General features: G+C 41.0%; 1 protein-coding gene across 1 annotated transcript in view; it reads left to right on the top strand.

Annotated features, from left to right (window-relative positions):
* Positions 1-17070: 17070 nt before the first annotated feature.
* Irbp (Inverted repeat-binding protein) overlaps positions 17071-25419 on the top strand; it is a 28666-nt gene continuing 20317 nt past the window's right edge. Inside the window, exons 1-3 of the mRNA XM_080278518.1 lie at positions 17071-17129; positions 18538-18741; positions 24936-25113. Coding sequence (XP_080134644.1) covers positions 18553-18741; positions 24936-25113 — 367 coding nt within the window. The 5' untranslated portion in view covers positions 17071-17129; positions 18538-18552. The remainder of the gene's footprint in view (positions 17130-18537; positions 18742-24935; positions 25114-25419) is intronic.

The raw sequence follows: 25419 nt of genomic DNA, 5'->3' as shown, positions 1-25419 counted from the left end.
AGTACAGCCATCTCCATAAATCAAGATCTATCTACAATCAGTGAATGGGGACAAAACAACCTTGTTTCTTTTAATGCTAGTAAAACTAAATATATACAGTTTACTAATAGACAGATATTGCCAGATTCGTACATTACCTTCAGTGCTACTAGTATTCCCATCTCCAAAAGTATTGAAATTCTTGGTGTCTCACTTAACAGTGCCCTCAGCTGGACCTCTCATGTCAGATCACTTGCTAAAACCGCCTCAAAGAAACTTGGATTATTGTACAGAGTCCGTAACTTCTTCGCCGATGAGCAGTTAGCTATAATTTATAAGAGTCATGTGCGCTCTCAGCTTGAATATTGCTCACCCTTGTGAAATGGTTGTGGAGAAGTTGCATTAAGACAACTAGACAAAATTCAGAATAAAGCTGTTAGAATCATTAACAACCCTGCCATTACATATAAACTACCTCCCCTGCAAGTAAGAAGGAATGTTGCATCCCTTGCATTATTTTACAGATATTTTTTTGGCAAATGCTCAGACGAAGTTGCGTCCATGGTGCCACCTCTCCATGCCTTCCCTCGTGCTACACGGGCATCTGGTAGCGCTCATGACTGGAATGTCACTCATCCATATTGCAGAACTTCTGCCTATCAAAATTCTTTCATTCCCCGAACTGCATCTCTCTGGAACTTGCTTCCCCAGAGTAGTTTTCCTCCAAATTTCAACCTACAACTGTTCAAGTCTAACTGTCACAGATATTTTATGAACAGAGGACACCAGTAATCTGGTGCATGGATTATTTTTTTTCTCCATTTGTTTTTCCTTCATCCGTTCTGTTATTTAAAATAAAGAAAAAAAAAGTTACTGTCCAGAAGTATCACAAAATTTATCTTTTGAAATCTGGCACAATTTTACAAGGCATTATATAGCCTTCTTTGGTTACTCTTTTTTTACCTGTATTTAACATTTTCCGTCCTTTCTCTTCTCGCCTTTACATCACAGGAGCATTGCTATACCCAGCATTGCTCTGGCCTTAGATACACGAACAAACTAGTGATCATTTCCCTGTAAACATTATTTATTTTTACAGAAAGAATAAGTAAAAAGGGAGAATGCAGGATATTCCCATGTCTCCTGTTCCTTCTGCAATGAATATATAAACAAATAAGTAATAATTAGATAAGTACGTGAAAAATAAATCTTATACACGAGAAAAAATATCGTAGGTTGTAACTTTTCTTTAGGAAGTACGAGAGAAGTAATGTACACTTTTTACACCCGTGTTTAGTTCTTCCTGTGAAGTTACGACGGGGAACCGATAGTAAATATTTTCGTAAAACACACCCCAAGATACTCAAATTCCTGATGATGTGAGGGAGGGGGGGGGGGATGTCTGGTGGCGTCACTGGCTGCGTCCCTCCCACAGCAGCCGTGTTTAGCTCCTGCATTGTCCATGACCTTACCTGGGACTGTACCTGAACACAGCAAATATCACTCCATCTAGAAAGAGTTGCTGGGACAACTTTTATTCCATTCCAGCTGACGCCAGACGATTTTATTCAGCCAAATATGAATGCCAGGAGACCGAGTGTATTGATATTCGTACCATACACTCATGGTCGGGACAACTCTGGTATTCCATTCCAGCTAGCGACAGACGATGTTTTTTCCCAGCTGAGAGTGAACCCTAGGAAATTGTTGTATTTTGAGAGGAGATTTCAACGCCTCTTTCTTAGAGTTATTCTGCATATTACACCTTAGTACCATCTTTAGTAATCAAATAATTAACGTTCACGAGAATATTTAGGTATAATATGAAAAAATATCTCGCTAAGAAATAGGTGCTACGAAGCCTCATATACTACGACCCTCTACCTCCCCCCCCAACTGTAAAATGTACTTTTAAATTCAACTATACCTTTAATACTTTCAAATCCCTGCTTCCTCCTTCAGGTTACTCGTGGTGTTCAGTTCTGCAGTGGTGTTCAGTCCTGCCGTGGTGTTGTTCTTCTATGGTGTTCAGTTCGGGCGCCACACCTCCTCAGCTCTGCACAGGACTGGTCACTGTTGGCGGGAGGTTCCTAGTAATACCAGCATCCGCATTCACACCTTACCCTGAGCTTAGGGCGTGATTGGTTATCTTTACTTTTTAATTTCACTCCTACAGCTACCCAACACTTCACAGTTAAACCAGACTGACCAACAGCATTCAAAGTTTGACAAGGGAAAAATATATGTGGTAATATTTCCTTCATAATAACGAAAAATTGTTGATTGTGCGCGTTAGTCAAGATATTTTATGAATAACTTTACCTGCCCACCATGTTCGAGTTGCCAGATACCGTTGCCTTGGAAACACACGATGCTCTTGTTTCTCCACACTCACATCCTGTTTAATTATGGCAGTCAGATAAACATTAAACCAGACCCACGGGAAATCAAACAAAATCATAACCAAGGAAATCCGTAGCTTCCATGGTTCTCAATAATGTGGCTTACAATACGTTCGTGCTCTTATTACCAACCCCATGCCGGCCCATAGGATTCCAGGAACTGTTTTATAATGTACTTACCTAACGATTCGAGCAGAGACGCATTCCTGAGCACAAACTGAAACTTACTGTGGGTAGCGATGAGACGCATGACGTAATGGAGCCAAAGGGACTGTTTATTTCAGGGTGGAGGGTGTCGATTAGGAGGGAGGCACTATTTTGGAAAGCTGTGGCATCTTCAAGTCGTCATGTGTGTGTGTGTGTGTGTGTGTGTGTGTGTGTGTTCTGTCATTTCTTTTCCCTACACAGACGTTATTCAACCTCAGACCCTGCGCGTCCTTGAAGTTTTTTACGAGTATAATCAACACACACACACACACACACACACACACACACACACACACACACACGTACAAGAGTTTTTCTTAACGCAACATGTGAGGGAAACCACCAGAAAAAGAGGACTTGATGTACCTTCAGTGCTAGATCTAATATTTACTAGGCAAGAAAATGATATCGACAGTTTATTATATCACCCTCCACTCGGCAAAAGCGATCATGCAGTACTAAATTATAACTTCAGGATAGCATATGACATAGTAAACAGCAATGACAGTTACAAAAAGAGCCTAAACTATAAAAAGGGAAATTATCAAGACCTAAAGAAGTATTTCTTAGAAGTGGATTGGGAAAATGAGCTTAGAGGACAAGATTTAAATGCTGTATATAAAAATTTTTGTGAATTTTATGAAATAGGAGTCCAGAAGTACATCCCACAGCACAAAGAAGCAGATAAGAAAATACAGAAATGGTTCAATACAGAATGTAAAAAATCAAAAGAAAGAAGAGATTTGTTGTGGAATAGATACAGAAGACACAATAGTGAAAGGGCGTATAATAATTACAAACAGGCAAGAAACGACTAAACAAGAATAAGGAGGGAAGCCCAAAAACAGTTTGAGGAGGATATAATAAATAAAAGTAGTGATCAACCAAAGCTGTTTTACAGCTATATCAGAAGCAAAATCAAAGTAAAGGATATAATACAATCCATTACGGACGAGGGAATCACTTATACACAAGAGAAAGATATTTGTGAAGCACTAAATAAGAATTTCCAATTAGTTTTTACAGAAGGAAAAAATTTTGAGAGGGACTATGTGGAACACGCATGTCCAGACATACTACCAGATATACAAATAGCAGAAAAAGTAATACAGGACGAGTTAAGTAGATTAGACAGAGGAAAAGCAAGTGGTCCTGATGAAATTTCATGTTGGGTATTACGAGAATGTGCAAAGGAGTTAAGTAAACCATTATTTTTAATTTTCAAGAAATCCTTGAGTCAAGGTAAACTACCTGATATTTGGAAAAAAGCAAATATTGTCCCCTTATTCAAGAAAGGAAATAGACAAAATCCACTCAACTACCGACCAGTATCACTGACCAGTGTTGTAAGCAAGGTATTAGAAAAACTTATAAGAAAAGCTTGGGTAAATCATCTAGAAGAACACAGTATGATAACAGAAAGACAGTTTGGTTTCAGAAAAGGAAAATCATGTGTTACTAATCTGTTGAGCTACTATGACAGAGTAACAAACACAATACAGGAAAGGGAAGGATGGGTGGACAGTATCTATTTAGATTTCAAGAAAGCTTTTGACACAGTACCACACCAAAGACTTTTATGGAAACTGTACCATCAAGGAGGAATTCGAGGCAAACTGTTTTGTTGGATGCAAGACTTTCTCATAAAAAGAGAATTGAGGACAGTACTAAGAGGAAACTGTTCATCATGGAAAGAAGCGACTAGTGGAGTACCACAGGTACCAATCATGTTTTTAGTGTATATAAATGATATTATCAGTAACACTGGAAATGAGAGGTATCTGAATATGTTTGCAGATGATGCAAAAATACAAAGGAGAATTACTAACACAGACTCTTGTAAAGAGCTACAAGAAGAATTAAATAAACTTCATGAATGGAGTAGTACATGGCAAATGGAATTCAATGTGGACAAGTGTCATGTAATCAAGTTTGGTAAAAGTGAAAAAGACCTGATTGGGATTATAAGTTAGGAAATAAAACCCTATACACATCAGAAAGAGAGAAAGACCTAGGTGTGATTATCAATAACAGACTATCTCCGGCTGACCACATCAGCGAGAAGGTACGGAACATGTATGCACTGCTTGCAAATATGAGAATAGCATTCACATACATAAATGAAGACATGCTAAGAAGGATAATAACATCATTCATTAGACCAACCCTGGAATATGCATCAGTAGTCTGGAGTCCTCATCTCAAAAAGCATATAGACAAGATCGAAAAAGTTCAAAGGGCCGCTACAAGATCGATACCAAGCTTAAGGGACCTAAGCTACAAAGAAAGACTAAATAAACTGAATCTACCAACACTACAGGAGAGAAGGAAAAGAGGTGACATGATAATGCTATATAAGTGCATATCAGGAAAGGAAAAAATAGACATAAATGATTACTTAACATATGGGGAAGCATCAGCAAGAGGACACTGCAAAAAAACTGCATAAGAAGAGAGGTGATAAAGACGTAAGGAAATTCAGTTTCCCAAACAGAGCAATTGATCAATGGAATGCTCTACCGAATGAAATAGTGTGTGCCAAAACAATTCACAAATTTAAGGATATGTACGATAAATATGGTTTAAGACACGAGACAGTACGAGCTTGACTCATTCCTGTAAAGATACAATTAGGTAAGAACAATTAGGTAAGGTAAGAAAACACACACACACACACACACACACACACACACACACACACACACACACACACACACACACACATGCACGCACGCACATCCACCACACACATGAATGCACTCCCCCCCCCCGACACACACAAACCCAACCTACACACACACAACCTCCTCCCCCCAAACAGGTAGGATACTGGTTTTTATCTCATGTACCCACGTCAAAATATAACTTAGATGCACTGTTTTTCTTATTATTATTATTATTATTATAGTGACTAGCCCTAAGCCTGGTCCGTCACTAATGCCCGTACCATAATGTTCTCTGTATTTTATCTTCATTGCTACCAGACGATTTTAGTCAGCTAATAATTCAGAAATGCAGTATTAGGTGTTCATATTAAAGTCACCAGTCTTTACTCTGGTCTGTCTTTAACTCCTGCTGTGCCATTATATCTCAAGTTTAATTTTGCTCCGACCATACGATTTTATTTAGCTTATAGTTTAGATGCATTATGTTTCTGTAGTATAGATACCAACCCTTATTCTGTCTGTCTTTAACTCCCTCACTACCATTATGTCTCACTGTACTTTATTTTCCTTGTTGCATCCAGATCATTTTATTCAGCCTCCCTGATAGTGAAAGCGCTCTCCTCTTCACCACAATGACGTATTTTCGTAGTAGACTCTTGCTATTAGATTTTTACTCAGTTTAGGAGAAGACCCTCGTAATGAAGGGGCTAACGAGGCTAATTATATGCCTTCTAGTGATAAAAGCTTGTCCTGAGCTGAATAAGAAAAAGAAAAACAAATCGCAATGGGAAATGTAGTAATGTGTTAACAGTGAAATGATTAACAGAGACGAGGGGGAGACAGAGAAGGTTACACAAATCTCGAAGGGCTCTCTCTCTCTCTCTCTCTCTCTCTCTCTCTCTCTCTCTCTCTCTCTGTTATATCTAATAGATTAACTGCACAACCAAAGCCAGCTGGAGAAAAATTCAACTATAGCATTACAATTCAGTGCTCGTAGCTTTAGAAATAAATTCATTTACCTTAAGTGCCTCCTGAGTAACGATGAATTATGTATATTGTGTAACAGAAATGTGGTAGGTGAGGTCGCTCGCCATCCACTCACTCGATGTAGTGCTGCTATCGGGTGTCTGCCCTTTCCTCTCTTCCATCCTTCTTTCCTTCCATCCTCGTCTGTTCTTTCCTTCATTCTTTCCTTGTCCTTCTGCCTACGGGTGACTTTACACTCCCTCTTCTGTCTTTCTTTCCTTCATTCTTTCCTTTTCCTTCTGCCTGTGGGTGACTCCACAGTGAGTGACAAGCCAAATGGTTTCCTGTACACCAAGAAACCATTTACTACGCCGGGTGGTAACCATATAGCCAAATTTTGGCACCTGGTGGTTTAATGGATAATTATTGCGCTCCAGTCGGATTGAGCCCGTGAAGGTTTATATCCAAGGGATGGTTGGGGTTGATTGCTCATGTAATGCCACTCAGGGATGAGTGAGGCTGGTCACTCTCATCTTAAATGTCGAGACCAACTGCCTAGCCCCGGGCTCCTACGCTCCTCATGGGGCAATGTAGGATTGGATGATGGATGGATGGATGTGTAACAGAAACGCACCTCGCTATAAGTAACAGGAATTTACTACCAGAAGACCAGTTTGGATTGTATAAATTTCTATATAAAGTAAGAAATAATGAACGTCTAAGTGGAAGTGTTGGACTATAGAATAAATCCTATTTAAACCTCATAGATGTAGCCCTGAATAATAATGGCACCGAACTTGTTAATGTAAAGATACGGTACATTCTAAGCGTATGAACGCAAATCTTGCCGCTGTCAATCTTCGCCCCACACAGCAGTAGAGGATGATTTAGAAATATACAATATCTTGCAGGAAATTCTCGACTGGGAAGGAACACTGATAGCTGGCAGCTTTAGCCTGCCGTCAGTTTGCTGGAATACACAGTCACTGGTAGAGGCAATGGTGACAGAAGAATGACGGATATTACTGAGAACAGCTTTTTATATCAGTGTGTCACATAACCGCCAAGAGAGGATAATATCTTAAGTCGTGTACCCGTGTTTACTTAAAAGTCACGCCAGCGATTATGCCACGATACAATATGACAATAGTAGAAGCAAAGTTAAAGAAAATCAGTAGAACAGCTCAGAGGCAATTTGAAGTAGACATAGTTAAAACGAGTTCAAAGGATCGTATACTCTTTAATGGATACATAAACTTCAATAAACGTCTTAAGACCGGTATTAGACTACTAATTAGCCCCGAGGGTACTCTTACCTCGGATGATAAAGAACTGCGTCTACGAGTACTGTAAACATCTTTTTTTTTTTTTAGTTCAGTCTTCACAAATGAAGCCAAGGACACCACCGAAAAGCTACAACAGATGAGCCACAACGTCTTAGGTAACATGCCTATTTGCAGCAATGAAGTCAAAGATAAACTTGGTAAAATGAACAGTAACCTAACTACAGGCCCAGACAATATTAACCCTAAAAATATAACAAATGTAGTGAATGCAATATATGATCCTTTAACATTTTTTACAAATAAACCTCTACAGCAAGGATAGGTTCCAGAAGACTGGAGACTTTAGTTGTCGGTGAGGGTGTCGAAGCATCTGAGTATGGGGTGTGTGAGCTGGAGAAAGGGCAGCTTGATGGGGGAGGACAGAACGACATGGAGGCGATTATGGGATTAAGGCGTCTGACCAAATAAATACATAGACTTCTTGAGTGTCATTCCTCCATGCAAAACCTGTAAATATTCATCAAAGTTGCACGCAAGTTATGGAGGAAAACTGAAACCTATGATGACGCAACCTTCTACCGCATCACACCCCTATACACAAAAGGATGGGGCACACGTGGATCCATTTCTCTCAGGTAAGGGAGGCTCCCTAGCACCTAATCCTTGACTACTTATTTTCCAAACTTCTCAGTAATATCCTCTTTTTTTGCTTCTTATATCTTTTTGATATCGACATAGGTTGCATGAATAACACAAATATTAAAAGAATAGAATCGGAAACCAGTAAGGAAGAGGTGTTAATAAGCTTCCTAACCACACGAGAATACTGCCCCTGGGCCCGTACTTATAAAAACTACATCATAGTTAGGTGAAAGTCATAAATGTGAGACTTAGGGAGCACCTCATCATAACTAAGTCGAGACTTTGTTAGGTCGAAGTCACAAGCTGCTGAGTTAGCGGTTGGCGCTGCGTAGCACTTGAGAGTTTCGAAAAATGAAGAAAAATCTAAGAAAACAACAGAGAAAAGATGCTACAAAAAATCAGAAATTACTACGATATTTTCTTAAATGTTTTCAGGGTAAAGTAAACAGATTAATGTCATTTTTGAGGAATTATTAATTTACCACTTTGTGTTGTGGACGAGGACATGTTGCCTCTCCACACAACCCTGTAAACAAACACCACCACCGCTATCCAAGTATGGAGAACTCCAACAATGTAACAAGCAAACGTTCCAGAAAGCAAAATTGGACCCCCGATGCCACATATAAGCTGGCACAGTTGTATCTTGAGAACATACACGTGCTGAAGGGGGTTAAAGCCTTGTTTCTTGCCGTTGGTCTTGTTAGTGTCTCCCGCACCAAATCGGGGCGCAGCCAGGAATTTTCCAAGGGAGGGGCCGTAGTGAGGTGAGGTCAGGTAATCCGATAATTACCGGGAGGTCACATGCAGGTTCAGAGTCAGGGAGCTGCTGGCTCATGTGTTATTCTTTGTTTGTACTTGTCAATTTTTCATGTTTTGCTGTTATCGAAATAAATATACATAAATTTTTAAAGGACCTAGAGAGCTAAGGGGGTTGGGGTCCGGGCCCGGTGCCCCCCCCCCCCATGCGCCCCTGCCTGTAACAAAAGATTAACCCCTGAATATGGTGCAAGTCACGAATAAGTCCTAGGGAGAGAACGTTGAGCGATGTAATGTCTCCTCCTGGCCTTAAGCTACGCGAAATTCACATAGAATCGACGAAAAGCTCAAAGTTGAAGTGACCGAGCTGAATTTCCGGGTATAACTGAATTTACAAATGAGCTGCATTACTCTCTTGCTAAACGCCTAATGCCAGAGTTTATCCAGGCATCAGTCTATCATTCCTTCCTTTACGTGGCTTGGATGAATATTAATTTGTGTTGACTGACTACTTAGAGATCCTGCTTTCCGCTTAGGCTTGTTTGCATCCGAGGCGAGTATTCATGTCAGGTGTGGAGGCTCCCTAACACCTCCTCCTTACCTGTTTATTTTTGGATATGGTTGGTTAAAATTGTTTCATACTTTACACAAAGATGATTGGTTAAAATCATTTCATGTTTTATACAGAGTATGGTAATGTTTGAAGGACATAATTATAACACAGAGCAGGACAGTAAGATGTAATATGCAAAATAAATTGCTAAGGAAGAGGCGCTAGGGAGCTTCCTTAGCCGGGGAGAATATGGACCTAGGTTCAAGGTGAAATATTATATGTGCCATAAGAGGCTTCGTAGCACCTTTGCCTTAGCAATTTATTTAGCATATTACACATTAACAATCTCTTGGATGTTACTATATCCCTTTAACATAGACAGTTTGCATCAATAATATTCATGAGGACGCAGAATGGCAATGTGCAAAATAAACCACTAATAAGGAGGTGTTACGAAATCCCCAGTGACCTTACGAAATAGGTTAAGGTTGTGATGGCATTTATGGCCGTCACTAAAAGGTCATGTTCTTTTTTTTTTTTCTTTTCATACGTTTTCCTAGTATTTTACTAAGCTAAGAGAAGATTGTTAGAAGTGAAACTGTTGGATATAGCCTTAGTTAAATCCTTCGCTACCTGATATAAATTAGTTTTGAAAAAGTAACTGGTGATAGACAAAAATATATAAGACGTTATCGGGTTGAAGGGTTTGTGGAAAGAATGTAAACAAACAGGATAAGTTCTCAAAGGTATACCCATTCTACTCTAACTTGGTCTAAAAATTTCCATCTTTCAATCGTCAGGACTCATTTCTAGCAATAGATTTTCACTAGAATACGATGCTAGTCACGCAGAAGTGTCATGTAAAGGACGCAGAGCCATGGCATTGTCTTATTCTGCAATTAAGCTACGTGAAATAAGTTGCAAAAGGACAAAAATCTGGGTCAGATTAAATTAAAGCAACTGTAATCATGTAAGTCTTTGAAACTTTTTTTTTCTTTTTGAGAGAGAGAGAGAGAGAGAGAGAGAGAGAGAGAGAGAGAGCATCTTTTACCTGGAGGGAATGCAGACCGAAAGCTATATTCTGAACTGTATTGTGATTAACATATAAATGATTACGTGACACTGATACAACTATTCCATGAACATGATAAATAGCAAATCCACAAGTCGTTCGCCAATGGCACGAACACATACACAAACCTAATTCACCTTCACTTCATGACTACCGACTGCATGAGTCAAACAGGGAAACAATCTTTTTGCTGTCTCGCTCTTCCTCTTGAAAACGATTAGTAGGTTACCGGTTGTACTGATGGGTGAACAGGGACAAGAGCAGGGACGTTGCAAGATTTTTAAAATGGGGTGATCAAGCTCACTTATGGGAGGACCCAAAGAGAACTCTTTAGAGGAGTCTGGAGGTATTCTCCCATAAATCTGGGGTAACCACTGGGGTGGCAAGGCATATTTCATAAGTATCAAGGGCCAGTAATCTGATTAGCCTGAGAATCAGCTGGGATTCTTCCAGCAGCTAGCTGGGTATGCTAACACATGCACCACTGGGTCCCGATGAACCACTGACTGACACGGTATTATCCAAACATTTTTCCAGACAACCACAAGCAAAAGTCGAATCTACAATCTTCCTCATTCCAGCTAGTGTATATACATTGTACTAAGCGATGAGGCACCTGTGGTTATTGGTAAAGCGAAAATCCCAGTCGGCTGCAGCAACGCCATTATATATTGCCAGTCACAGCACCTGTGATATACTCGTAAGTCAAGCAACGTTAATCCTTTGACTGTGTTTTGACTGCAGGTTTCCTCCTAATTGTGTGTTCTGCTTTACTGTCCTTGCATCTTAACGCAGCTGAAATGGCGAATAATAAGAAACAAATCGCATTCCCCAATCAAGTACAGTAAGTACGACCGTGCCAGCCTCTGGTGAGTATCCATGACACCACATACTCTGCATCCAGTAGTCGGTTTATCTTCACCTGACGGACCTGATCCTCTCCCACAACTTAAATACCAAATCGTGGCTGCATTAAAATCGATGATCAAGGAATGAGTCTCTGGTTCTTAGTCAAATCACCCCTCCAGTCTGACTACATCAGTCCATTAATTGAGCTTAAAGAGGCTTAGGATCTCTGTCACTTCCTCTTTTGCCTTGCCACGTGTTGATAGCTCCCGGGAAGGTGAATGAGAATGCGAACTCAAGGAATTTACGGTTAGCTTGCCATCAGGATATTTAGAATACGCTGTTACCCTGGTCTCCCTGAGAACTTACCCCCTTGGTCATCTGCGAGAGGTAGGCCGCAGTTGACAGAACACGTCATTCTTCCACCACTATTTCTTCACAGCTTCTCTGACAGGCTGCTCTTTGCGTGTTTATGAACACTCCACCACTCTCTAGCATTAATCTTTGTTCCCTTGCAGCACAAGCAAGAATCGTCCATCTTCAAGTCAACCCTGCTCCCAAGTACTGTACCAATGGCCGGCCTTTGGGTGGGTCTTACAAGCTCAAAAGCACGCACGTACGCAAGCACGCAGTCGCGCACGTACACATGCATGTCCACACATACTACCAGATATACAAATAGCAGAAAAAGTAATACAGGAGGAGTTAAGTAAATTAGACAGAGGAAAAGCAAATAGTCCTGATGAAATTTCATGGGTGCTACGAGAATGTGCAAAGGAGTTAAGCAAACCATTATTTATAATTTTCAAGAAATCCTTGAGTCAAGGTAAACTGCCTGATATTTGGAAGAAAGCAAATACTGTCCCCTTATTCAAGAAAGGGAATGGACAAAATCCACTCAACTACCGATCAGTATCACTGACCAGTGTTGTAAGCAAGGTATTGGAAAAGCTTATAAGAAATGCTTGGGTAAATCATCTAGAAGAACACAATATGATAACAGAAAGACAGTTTGATTTCAGAAAAGGAAAATCATGTGTTACTAATCTGTTGAGCTACTATGACAGAGTAACAGACACAATACAGGAAAGAGAAGGATGGGTGGACAGTATTTATTTAGATTTCAAAAAAGCATTTGACACAGTACCACACCAAAGACTTTAATGGAAACTGTACCATCAAGGAGGAATTCGAGGCAAACTGTTTTGTTGGATGCAAGATTTTCTCATAAAAAGAGAAATGAGAACAGTACCAAGGGGAAACTACTCATCATGGAAAGAAGTGACTAATGGAGTACCACAGGGTTCAGTGCTGGCACCAATCATGTTTTTAGTGTATATAAATGATATAAACAGTAACACTGGAAATGAAAGCTATCTAAATATGTTTGCAGATGATGCAAAAATACAAAGGAGAATTATTAACACAGACTCTTGTAAAGAGCTACAAGAAAAATTAAATATACTTCATGAATGGAGTAATACATGGCAAATGGAATTCAATGTGGACAAGTGTCATGTAATCAAGTTTGGTAAAAGTGGAAAAAGACCTGATTGGGATTATACGTTAGGAAATAAAACCCTACACACATCAGAAAGAGAGAAGGACCTAGGTGTGATTATCAATAACAGACTATCTACGGCTGACCACATCAGTGAGAAGGTACGGAACATGTAAACACTGCTTGCAAATATGAGAATAGCATTCACATACATAAATGAAGACATGCTAAGAAGGATAATAACATCATTCATCAGACCAAACCTGGAGTATGCATCAGTAGTCTGGAGTCCTCATCTCAAGAAACACATAGACAAGATTGAAAAAGGTCAAAGGGCCGCTACAAGATGGATACCAAACTTAGGGATCTAAGCTATGAAGAAAGACTAAATAAACTGAATCTACCAACACTACAGGAGAGAAGGAAAAGAGGTGACATGATAATGCTATATAAATGCATATCAGGGAAGGAGAAAATAGACATAAATGATTACTTAACATATGGGGAAGCATCAGCAAGAGGACACTGCAAAAAACTGCATAAGAAGAGAGGTAATAAAGACGTAAGGAAATTCAGTTTCCCAAACAGAGCAATTGATCAGTGGAATGCACTACCGAATGAAATAGTGTGTGCCAAAACAATTCACAAATTTAAGGATATGTACGATAAATATGGTTTAAGACACGGGACAGTACGAGCTTGACTCATTCCTGTAAAGATACAATTAGGTAAGAACAAATAGGTAAGAACACACACACACACACACACACACACACACACACACACACACACCGCTCGCTGGCTCAGTGGTAGCGTTCTCGCTTGCCATCTGGCAGACGGGAGTTCGCGCCTCGCTCAGGTTGCGAAAAGTTTCACTGAAAGTGGGTGGTTACTGTCCCCCTTGAGCAAGGGGACGGGTGTGTGCGTGTGTGAAGGTCACAGCCTTGCCCTTAGATCGGACTATATGAGTTCTCAGCTCCCTTCCGGGAGGGTAAAAGCTGACGATCACGACCATCAAGTGATCCTGACCGACCCGGTGAATTACACACAGACACACAGTGAGAGAGAGAGAGAGTTGATGTAGGACGGAGAATGGTCATTAGTCCACTGTTCAATCGTCCTTGACAGCCCATTCTATCTCAGGGAGGACAGCGCGTAACACCAGGAGGAAGGGGCTCTCCATGACATAAGTCACATAACGTTACACTGGAAAACTATGTATAAACAACAGTTGTCTTTCAAGAGCAAACCCTCAGCTACAGGGTCTGGACTCCTCCTACTTGAAAACAGACTTGCAATACTAGTCTGTGTTAATGTCATCTGAGGAAGTAAATATTTCCACCATTAATGACCATTTGTTTAAGTGCATGGAAAAGTTTGGAAGGAATGAGAGAGTGTTTTTGATCGGTGATATGAATGGTAAAGTTGGTAATGTGAAGGTGGATGGAATAGTTGGTGAGTGGGGTGTGCCTGCTGAGATAGATGAGAATGGGAGTGCGTTAGTGGACATCTGTGCTGGGAGGGGGTTGGTAATAGCCAATACCCTCTTCAGGCATAAAATGATCCACAGGTATACATGGCGAGTGATGAGAAGGGTGGGTGGTGAACTGAATGAAAGGAAGGCAATGATTGATTATGTGTGTGTGGATGAAAGGATGCGAAGATGTATATTGGATGCAAGAGTTTATAGAGGTTGGGGGAGTGGCCTTTCTGACCACTACTTGGTGGTGGCCAGAATTAGGATGCAAGTAAGATGGAGGAATAGAAGAAGGGAAAGACGAGAGGAAGGAGTAGTTGCAAGGAGAGTGGAAAGGTTACAAGAGGATGAGAAAAAGGCAGAGTATAAGAGAGAAGTGGAGGAACGATTGGGCAAATATGAATTGGAGCAGATGGGAGACGTGGAAGGTGTGTGTAAGATATTTACAGAAGAAATATGTGCAGCATGTGATGTGGTGTGTGGAAGGAAGAGAAGACGGAGGGGGGTGCAAGGAACAGCGTGGTGGACTGAAGAGGTGAAACAGGCTGTGGCACAAAAGAAGAAAGCATACAATGAATGGATGAGAAATAGGGGCGTGGAAGAAGTTGAGAGGCAGAAGAGAGAGTTATATGTGGAAAGGAAGAGAGAGGTGAAAAGATTAGTAAGAGAGAGTAAGAAGAGAGTGGATCAGGAATTTGGAAGGAATTTGAGTGTAAAGTGGAGGGACTGTAAGAAAATGTTCTGGAGAGAAGTGAAAAGAGTAAGACAGGGTGGAAGTGAAGTTAGCAGGGGAGTGAAAGATAAACATGGTAGATTACTAGTGGAGAAGGGAGAAAAAGTGAGCAGATGGAGAGAACACTTTAAGGAATTGTTGAACGTAGAGGATGGAAGTAATGCGAGTATAAGTGGCTGGGGAATGGCTGGGAGAAGGAGGGAGGTGAGAAGACAGGTAGAAATCAGTAGGATAGAGGTTGTGGAAGCAATGAAGAAAGTTAAATCGGGGAAAGCCCCAGGAATTGATGGAGTGTGTGGTGAGATGCTGAAGCATGGGGGAGAGATAGTAGTAGAATGGATGTGGAAGATGTGCAGATTGGCCTGGGAGGAAGGTAGAGTCCCGGAGGATTGGAAGTCAGGTATAATTATTCCCTTGTACAAAGGAAAAGGGGAAAAAGAAGTGTGTGGTAATCATAGGGGCATTTGTCTTCTTAGTATAATAGGAAAAGTGTATGGTAGGATACTTATAGACAGAGTTAGAGAAAGAACAGAGAAATAAGTTGGAGAAGAACAGGGAGGCTTTAGGAAGGGAAGAGGTTGTGTAGATCAGATATTCATTCTTAGATCTTTAGTGGAAAAGTTTCTAGAGAAGGGAAAGAAGTTGTATGCGGCTTTCATGGATTTGGAGAAAGCATATGACAGGGTGGATAGACAAGGATTGTGGAAAGTGTTAAGAATATATGGAGTAGATGGGAAGTTGTTGAATGCTGTGAAGAGTATGTATGATGGTGCTAAGGCTGCAGTGCGTGTGGATGGTGAACTAAGTGAATTTTTCTCTTTGAAAGTTGGTTTGAAACAGGGATGTGTCATGTCTCCATGGTTGTTCAATCTGTACATGGATGGGGTAATAAAAGAGGTACAAGGTAGGGTAGTGGATGTTGGAGTGGCCCTGGTGAGAGAGGATAGTGTTTGGAAACTCCCTGTACTGTTGTTTGCAGATGATACTGTGTTGTTGAGTGAAGATGAAGGGGAGCTGCAAGGCTTGGTGGATGAGTTTGAGAGAGTGTGTAAGAAACGGAACCTAAAGGTGAATGTAGGGAAGAGTAAAGTGATGGTCTTTGAGAGAGGTGAAGTCAGTGAATGTATAGCGAGGTTGGATGGTGAGGAATTGGAAAATGTGAGTACGTTTAAGTATTTGGGTAGTGTGATGAGTAAGGATGGAGGTTTGGAGGGTGAAGTGCTTGAAAGGGTACAGCAGGGAAGAAAGGTTGCTGGTTCCTTGAAAGCAGTGATAAGAAACAGGGAAGTGAGCATGGAAGTAAAAAAGTTACTACATGACAGTATTGTGATACCAACTCTAACGTACGGAAGTGAAGCTTGGACGTTGTTGGAAGGACACAAGTCAAGAGTGAGAGCAGTGGAAATGAGTTATTTAAGAGGAGCTTGTGGAGTCACGTGGAGAGACAGGCTGACGAATGAGAATATAAAGGAGCGTTGTGGTGTTGATGTGGATGTGATAGGAAGCGTTGTGAGGAACACACTGAGGTGGTTTGGCCATGTGGAGAGGATGGAGGGTGAAAGACTGACGAAGAGAGTGTATGTGAGTGAGGTGGAGGGTGGAAGTGGGAGGGGGAGACCGAGGATGAGATGGAGGGATGGGGTGGAGAGGTATATGAGAGAGGGGGGTGTGAGTTGGGAGCAGGGTAGTGAAATGGCGGGGGACAGGGCGACTTGGAGGCGATTTGTTTGTGGCCACCCCAAACGGGATTGAGGCGTCTGGCAATAGATAGATAGATAGTTTAAGTAATCCGCCACAAGATCGAGCCGATAAAAATATACACTAATATTGCAAACAGAATTCATACTCATTTTCTAATAATAGGAAACATACTCAGAACTGTTACTAAAGTAATAAATCTATGAATCCTTAAAGCCGAATTTAAGTCGCGCCCAAATCTCTAGGTCGAGTGTAAACATCGTTGCTAGCGCGGTAGCGGAGACTGAGACCAAGACGAATTGTTCGAGTTGTTCTTGGCGGTATTACACTTGTAGCCTTTTTGTAGGTATTGATTCCTGTTATACCATTGATTAGATATTACCCTAACAATCCATGCTTAGTATTGTAGCGTTACCGGTAATGTTTGGTAATTACGTTTTTTTTTTTTTTTTTTTTTTTTTTTTTCAGAAACTGTGCAACATCTTTCTGAACCAAAATTCGTGGTGCAATAAAAATCGAAGGCAACAGTAAAAATCACTAGCTTCACTTTATATATTTAGGTCTAGATATATTAACGTTACAAACGTACCAGTATCGGTCAACTTCGGGACGACTGAGGTTAATATTAAGAAAACGTCTAGCCTGCAATAAGGTATCTATAATACATCTGGTTTTGTGTGCTGGCATGGTGACATCCAGTGCCTTTTGTGCTCATTGTTCCATATGTACTAATAGCCAATAAAAATGGGCAGGACTTTCAGGACAAGGGGAGTGCAAGATTCTGAATGGGAGACAAGTTCTTGCTTTGAAGTGGCTGTTTGGACTGCAGGACCATACTCATTTGGACAGTTTGCCGTTCCTGGTGACCATGAACAAGGAATCTACAGTTTTACACTTTATAAACCCTACTAACATTTTTCCAATAGAAGTATTTGCTGCAAATGAACATTATCTGTTGTACGTGACATTTTAATCCAACCTTCACCTGTAAAGTGGAATGAAACGGAGAGGTGATGGCTGGCACACAAGGCAGATGCACCAATCAATCAGTATGAAGCAGAGAAACCAATGACAGTGCTTCTTTTGGGTTACATAACAGAAATGTACAAAGCGTGAAGTGTTACCAAGAGCATTTGATTGTCCTAATTGTAAAATCCTGGAGTGCCAGCTTTGAACAAAAGTATTCTTATCAGGTTTATTCAAACCACACCTATATTTTTGTAACAATGAAATTTCATTTGTTCTAAACCAGACCTATATGGTGCTAATCTAACCAATTTTATGCTACCCTAACCAAACTTATCCTAGCCTAGCCTATCCCTTATGTTATCATATTTTTGTTGTTTATTGATGGGTCCTCTTCATACTGGAAAATGCACTTCTGTACACCTTTACAGAGTCACTGAATCAGCTTAAAGTGGATAAGAAAAAATTTACTGGTAATTTTTAAAAGGTGGCCCTATGTCTCCTCTTAAATACTACTGAAATAAGTTGCAAAAGTTTAAAAATCTGGGCCAGCTTAAGGTTAGAGAACTGTAGTTAAGGAGTGAAGTGGCCTCATCTGTTATATTTCAGAGTTAAGGTGGGCATCTTATGCCTGTGTGCTAAGCATCTATGAAATTCTTGCACCTTTACTCTACCTGTGATATTATGTGTACCATGTGTTTTCCCATTGACTTTAAACTGTATTTCTTTTCTCTAGGTGGATAAGAAGTACTAATTCTGTAGTACCGGTACCGGTACCTTCCAGGCTTGAGCCGAAACCATGGACTCATGGACGTTTGACGGGGATGACCAGGAGAATGAGGATAGAGAGGAAGGAGAGGAGGGAGACTGGTTTTGGGGGGGTCGTACTGCCACCGTTTTCCTCATTGATGCTGCCCCGGATATGTTTGAGGCCCCAGAACAGAAAGAAGAGGAGGAAGAAGATACACCATTTATTTGCTCAGTTAAGGTGAGAAACAACTGATGACAGTTACTGCATATAGGTGGTTTGATTTCATTTGATGGAATTGTGAGCCACTCCCACAACTTGAAGACACTGTCATGGTTGCATGAAATTCTATCAATCTATCTATCTGTTGCTAGACGCCTCAATCCCGTTTGGGGTGGCCACAAACAAATCGCCTCCACATCGTCCTGTCCCCCGCCATTTCACTGTCCTGCTTCCAACTCACACACCCCTCTCTCATATACCTCTCCACCCCATCCCTCCATCTCATCCTCGGCCTCCCCCTCCCTCTTCCCCCCTCCACCTCACTCACATACACTCTCTTCATCAGTCTTTCACCCTCCATCCTCTCCACATGGCCAAACCACATCAGTGTGTTCCTGATAACACTTCCTACCACATCCACATCCACACCACAACGCTCCTTTATATCTTCATTCATCAGCCTGTCTATCCATGTGACTCCACAGGCTCCTCTTAAATAACTCATTTCCCCTGCTCTCACTCTTGACTTGTGTCCTTCCAACAACATCCAAGCTTCACTTCCATATGTTAGAGTTGGTATCACAATACTGTCATATAGTAACTTTTTCACCTCCATGCTTACTTCCCTGTTTCTTATCACTGCTTTCAAAGAACCAGCAACCTTTCTTCCCTGCTGTACCCTTTCAAGCACTTCACCCTCCAAACCTCCATCCTTACTCATCACACTACTCAAGTACTTAAACATACTCACATTTTCCAGTTCCTCACCATCCAACCTAACTGTACATTCACTGACTTCACCTCTCTCAAAAACCATCACTTTACTCTTCCCTACATTCACCTTTAGATTCCGTTTCTTGCACACTCTCTCAAACTCATCCACCAAGCCTTGCAGCTCCCCTTCGTTTTCACTCAACAACACAGAATCATCTGCAAACAACAGTACAGGGAGTTTCCAAACACTATCCTCTCTCACCAGGGCCACTCCAACATCCATTACTCTACCTTGTACCTCTTTTATTACCCCATCCATGAACAGATTGAACAACCATGGGGACATGACACATCCCTGTTTCAACCCAACCTCCAAAGAGAAAAATTCACTTAGTTCACCATCCACACGCACTGCAGCCTTAGCACCATCATACATACTCTTCACAGCATTCAACAACTTTCCATCTACTCCATATACTCTTAATACTTTCCACAATCCTTGTCTATCCACCCTGTCATATGCTTTCTTCAAATCCATGAAAGCCGCATACAATTTCTTTCCCTTCTCTAGAAACTTTTCCACTAAGGGTCTGAGAATGAATATCTGATCTACACAACCTCTTCCCTTCCTAAAGCCTCCCTGTTCTTCTCCAACTAATTCCTCTGTTCTTTCTCTAACTCTGTCAATAAGTATCCTACCATACACTTTTCCTATTATACTAAGAAGACAAATGCCCCTATGATCACCACACACTTCTTTTTCCCCTTTTCCTTTGTACAAGGGAATAATTATACGTGACTTCCAATCCTCCGGGACTCTGCCTTCCTCCCAGGCCAATCTGCACATCTTCCACATCCATTCTACTACTATCTCTCCCCCATGCTTCAGCATTTCACCACACACTTCATCAATTCCTAGGGCTTTCCCCAATTTAACTTTCTTCATTGCTTCCACAACTTCTATCCTACTGATTTCTTCCTGTCTTCTCACCTCTCTCCTTCTCCCAGCCATTCCCCAGCCACTTATACTCACATTACTTCCATCCTGTATGTTCAACAATTCCTTAAAGTGTTCTCTCCATCTGCTCACTTTTTTTCCCTTCTCCACTAGTAATCTACCATTTTTATCTTTCACTCCCCTGCTAACCTCACTTCCACCCTGTCTTACTCTCTTCACCTCTTTCCAGAACATCTTCTTACAGTCCCTCCACTTTACACTCAAATTCCTTCCAAATTCCTCATCCACTCTCTTCTTACTCTCTCTTACTAACCTTTTCACCTCTCTCTTTCTTTCTACATATAACTCTCTCTTCCGCCTCTCAACTTCTTCCACACCCCTATTTCTCATCCATTCATTGTATGCTTTCTTCTTTTGTGCCACAGCCTGTTTCACCTCTTCAGTCCACCACGCTGTTCCTTGCACCCCCCTCCGTCTTCTCTTCCTTCCACACACCACATCACATGAAATTCGATGAGCCTTTATTATGAAGAAAGAATGAGTCTCCTGGTCTACTAGTCAAATGAACCCAACACTACAATACTTTGTCATCAACTGAGCTGAAAGTAGTTGCAGATCTTTGTCACAGTAATGTAAACACACTACTGTATAGTGGTTTGAGTTCCCTGGTTGTGGTGATGGTCTAGTCATGTGTATGTATAGGCTTGATCCCCAAGAAATATTGAACTAAAAACATGTCTCTGTTAATGCTGTTTCTCATAAAGTAACTTTTTTAACCATTTTTAGTGTGAAAAGCCCATCCTAAGCTGGAAATATTGTTGGAAGATGACAATAATAATATGAAAAGAACATCCCTTGGCTCAGTGAGTAAATGAGGACTGACTAATATTCTTAATGTTCTGCCCCACCCTGGTCTCCCCATGCTAAAATGTTGCATGAGGTGCTGAGTCCCATATCCAATGACCCATATAAGAATAAAAACTTTATGGAAGTATTTTTTACTAGTAAAGTGCCGCAGTTTCACCCTTAAGCTGTATCTTTCGTATTTTTCCCTGGAGCTGCCTTTCTGTACATGAGTGTAATTATGAGGAGTAGACTGTAGCACCAGTCGAACAGGGCAGTACTCCCGAGGTTGATGGCAAGCTGGTGACAGGGAGAGCTGGAGCTCCCGTTTCACCAGCCCTCAGGACTTGATCCTGACCATCTCCCTTTTCTGAACATTTTCAGTGCATTCATTTACACAGAGAGTAGGCCAGCATGCTCTCATGATACCTCTACCTTCAACTGTCTACACCACACTACATGCGCATAACATATCACACCTTCTATTCACATCTTTAGTAATGGCCGCTGCAATCTCACAATCAAATGAGGTGGTATCTCGGATTGCCACCACCGGCAGGGTAGGGCTGGAGGCACAGGGTCCTCCCAGTCGCTATCAAGCGACTGTGCCAGCAGCGACTGTTGCTATTTCCGGGACTGCTCGTCGGCGAAGAGGTGACGGTGCGGCCTTATTCTTTACCAACATCCGCGGCCTTACCACAAATTTAAACTCAGTTCATTTTTTCCTTCAGTCCATATCCCCTTTGGCCCTTTTCCTCACAGAACCACAAATCTCACCCTCTACCGATATATCTCCATTTTGTTTTCCCGGTTACCATCTCCTTACAAACTTTCGGAACAAGGGCGGCACCTGTTGTTATATCAAATCCCAATATGCAGTTGACACTATTTTAAACTTCACTTCATCCAGTTTTGATTACTCATTATATAAATTAAATTGCCAAAACATTACCAAATATATCTGTGTAGTTTATCGTTCCCCCAGTGCTTCTTCGGAACCCAGTGTATTTGATTCCATATCCACTCAGTTGAGCAACCTTGACCTTGCCCTTGGCAATGAAATTACCATTTTGGGTGATTTTAACATACACAATGTTGAATGGTTATTGCATTCTGCCCGGACTGACGACGCTGGTCTAGAATGCGAGCTGTTTGCGGAATCGTTTAATCTCACCCAGTTGGTAAAGCAACCAACCAGAATACCTGATAATCCTGACCATAATGCCCATCTCTTGGATTTATTCTTGACAAATAATCCAGATCAATACAGGATAGAGGTACTGTCACCACTTGGATCCTCTGACCACAATCTCATCAAAGCCTCATTAGTTAACCCTCTTACACCTCCCCATTCCAAACCTGTCAGGGTGACCCGATGGCACTTTGACAGGGCAGACTGGGATGGATTTAGAAATTATCTTGCTGATGTTCCATGGCAGTCTTTCTTCTCTAGTGATCCCAATTCTACCCTGTCCCACATTTGTGACTTAATACTAGCTGGTATGGATTTATTCATACCAAGTCAACAATTCACTAAAAGATCAAACTCTCCAAAATGGTTTGATGGCAATTGTGCCAGAGCAACAGCCCAAAAGTCATTAGCATATAACTCTTACTTAAAATCAAAGACACCTGAATCACTCTCCCAATTTAAAATTGCTAGAAATCATGCAAAAGCTGTATTAAATCTATCTAAATCAAACTTTCTTCAAAAGCAAGCATCAAAACTACTTAACAACCCTAATGACAATAGAATATTCTGGTCAACTCTTAATTCTTTCAATAATAACTTTAACAAGTCATCTTCCATTCCCCCACTAAAATCTTCAGATGGCAATATTACAAATGACCCACGTGGGAAAGCAGATATCTTTGCTAGTACCTTTGCAAGAAACTCTACCATGGATGTTACCAGCCAGAATGTCTCAGTACTGGAACTTGATTCTCCCGAAATTGCCCCACTTAAAATACAGACAAGATTTGTAAAATCCGTCCTAGACAATTTACCTACCAACAAAGCTCCAGGTCCAGATGGAATTCCGCCAATTGTTTTGAAAAAGTGTTCCCCTGAACTTGCCTCTGTCCTAGCTAAATTATTCAGACTATGCATACGTACTTCTTTATTCCCAAATTCTTGGAAAGAAGCCAATATCCACCCAGTTCCGAAGAAAGGAAGTTCGTCTGACCCCTCCAATTACAGACCAATAGCTATCACATCTTCTCTTGGTAAGGTATTTGAAACTTTAATTAATAAGCATATTGTTAAACATCTTGAATCCAACAACTTAATTAATGATGGACAATACGGTTTTCGCCACGAAAGATCCACCATTGACATACTCAATCTCTTAACTCATACCATCCATCAATCAATTGATCTTTTTGGAGAAACTCATGCAGTAGCTCTTGATATCTCTAAAGCTTTCAACAGAGTATGGCACCGTTCCCTGCTGTCCAAACTCCCTTGCTATGGACTAACGTCTTTTGTTCCTTTGATTTCTTCTTATCTTAGTGACAGGAAAATAAGAGTAAAAGTAGATGATGTATATTTGAATTTCCACTCAATTAACGCCGCCGTGCCGCAGGGATCAGTTCTGGCGCCAACCCTATTTCTGGTTCATATTAATGATCTCTTATCTGTCACTCACAATCCCATTCACTCATATTCAGATGACTCAACACTACATAGTTCATTCACACTCAGACATCCATTTACAAAGTCTAATATCTCTACCTCTCAACTCAATACAGCCATCTCCATAAATCAAGATCTATCTACAATCAGTGAATGGGGACAAAACAACCTTGTCTCTTTTAATGCTAGTAAAACTAAATATATACAGTTTACTAATAGACAGATATTGCCAGATTCGTACATTACCTTCAGTGCTACTAATATTCCCATCTCCCAAAGTATTGAAATTCTTGGTGTCTCACTTAACAGTGCCCTCAGCTGGACCTCTCATGTGAGATCACTTGCTAAAACCGCCTCAAAGAAACTTGGATTATTGTACAGAATCCGTAACTTCTTCTCCGATGAGCAGTTAGCTATAATTTATAAGAGTCATGTGCGCTCTCAGCTTGAATATTGCTCACCCTTGTGGAATGGTTGTGGAGAGGTTGCATTAAGACAACTTGACAAAATTCAGAATAAAGCTGTTAGAATCATTAACAACCCTGCCATTACATATAAACTACCTCCCCTGCAAGTAAGAAGGAATGTTGCCTCCCTTGCATTATTTTACAGATATTTTTTTGGCAAATGCTCAGACGAAGTTGCGTCCATGGTGCCACCTCTCCATGCCTTCCCTCGTGCTACACGGGCATCTGGTAGCGCTCATGACTGGAATGTCACTCAACCATATTGCAGAACTTCTGCCTATCAGAATTCTTTCATTCCCCGAACTGCATCTCTCTGGAACTCGCTTCCCCAGAGTAGTTTTCCTCCAAATTTCAACCTACAACTGTTCAAGTCTAACTGTTACAGATATTTTATGAACAGAGGACACCAGTAATCTGGTGTATGGATTATTTTTTTTCTCCATTTGTTTTTCCTTCCTCCGTTCTGTTATTTAAAAAAAAAAAAAAAAAAAAAATTCTATTTGAACAGTTCATGATACTGTGGTGCCAAGATGCAGTAGCTCACTTTTCCTAACAATGTAACCACCTCCAGTAACCCATGTTTCATTCCACATAGGCTGCCCATGCCACCCTTATGCGGAAGGTGATATCTAATGACCAGGACCTGTCAGCTGTGGTCCTGTTCAACACCCGGGAGACTAGCAACCCACTCGACTTCCCTGGCATCTATGTCCTTCAAGAACTGGAGAGATCTGGTGCAGAAAAAATACTTGACCTTGAAAAGCTGATGAAAAGTGAGTTGGAATTGGTTGGAAAGGGGAGGTGGACAAGTAAAGAAAGGGATAACAGTGAAATGCTGTATGGTGATGAAACTTGGCAGTAAAGGAGGAGTAGCTACATATAGATTTGAGCAGCTTCCTTGCACAAGTAAGCTGCAAACGGGAGAGCTGTGAATGAGAAGCTGAGAGATCAGCTGGGATTTGAAGACGTTGTTGATGTGGTGCATAGGGGAAGATTGAGGTGATTTGGACATATGGAGAGAAGGAGAGTGAAAACTGGTTGAAAAGATAATGTATAGACAAGTAAATGTGGAGAGTAGA

This window comes from Coenobita brevimanus, chromosome 74, assembly GCF_032717465.1.
Source record: "Coenobita brevimanus isolate Jiangsu-jjx chromosome 74, ASM3271746v2, whole genome shotgun sequence".
Classification (NCBI taxonomy): domain Eukaryota; kingdom Metazoa; phylum Arthropoda; class Malacostraca; order Decapoda; family Coenobitidae; genus Coenobita; species Coenobita brevimanus.
This window is presented reverse-complemented; position numbering and strand designations above follow the sequence as displayed.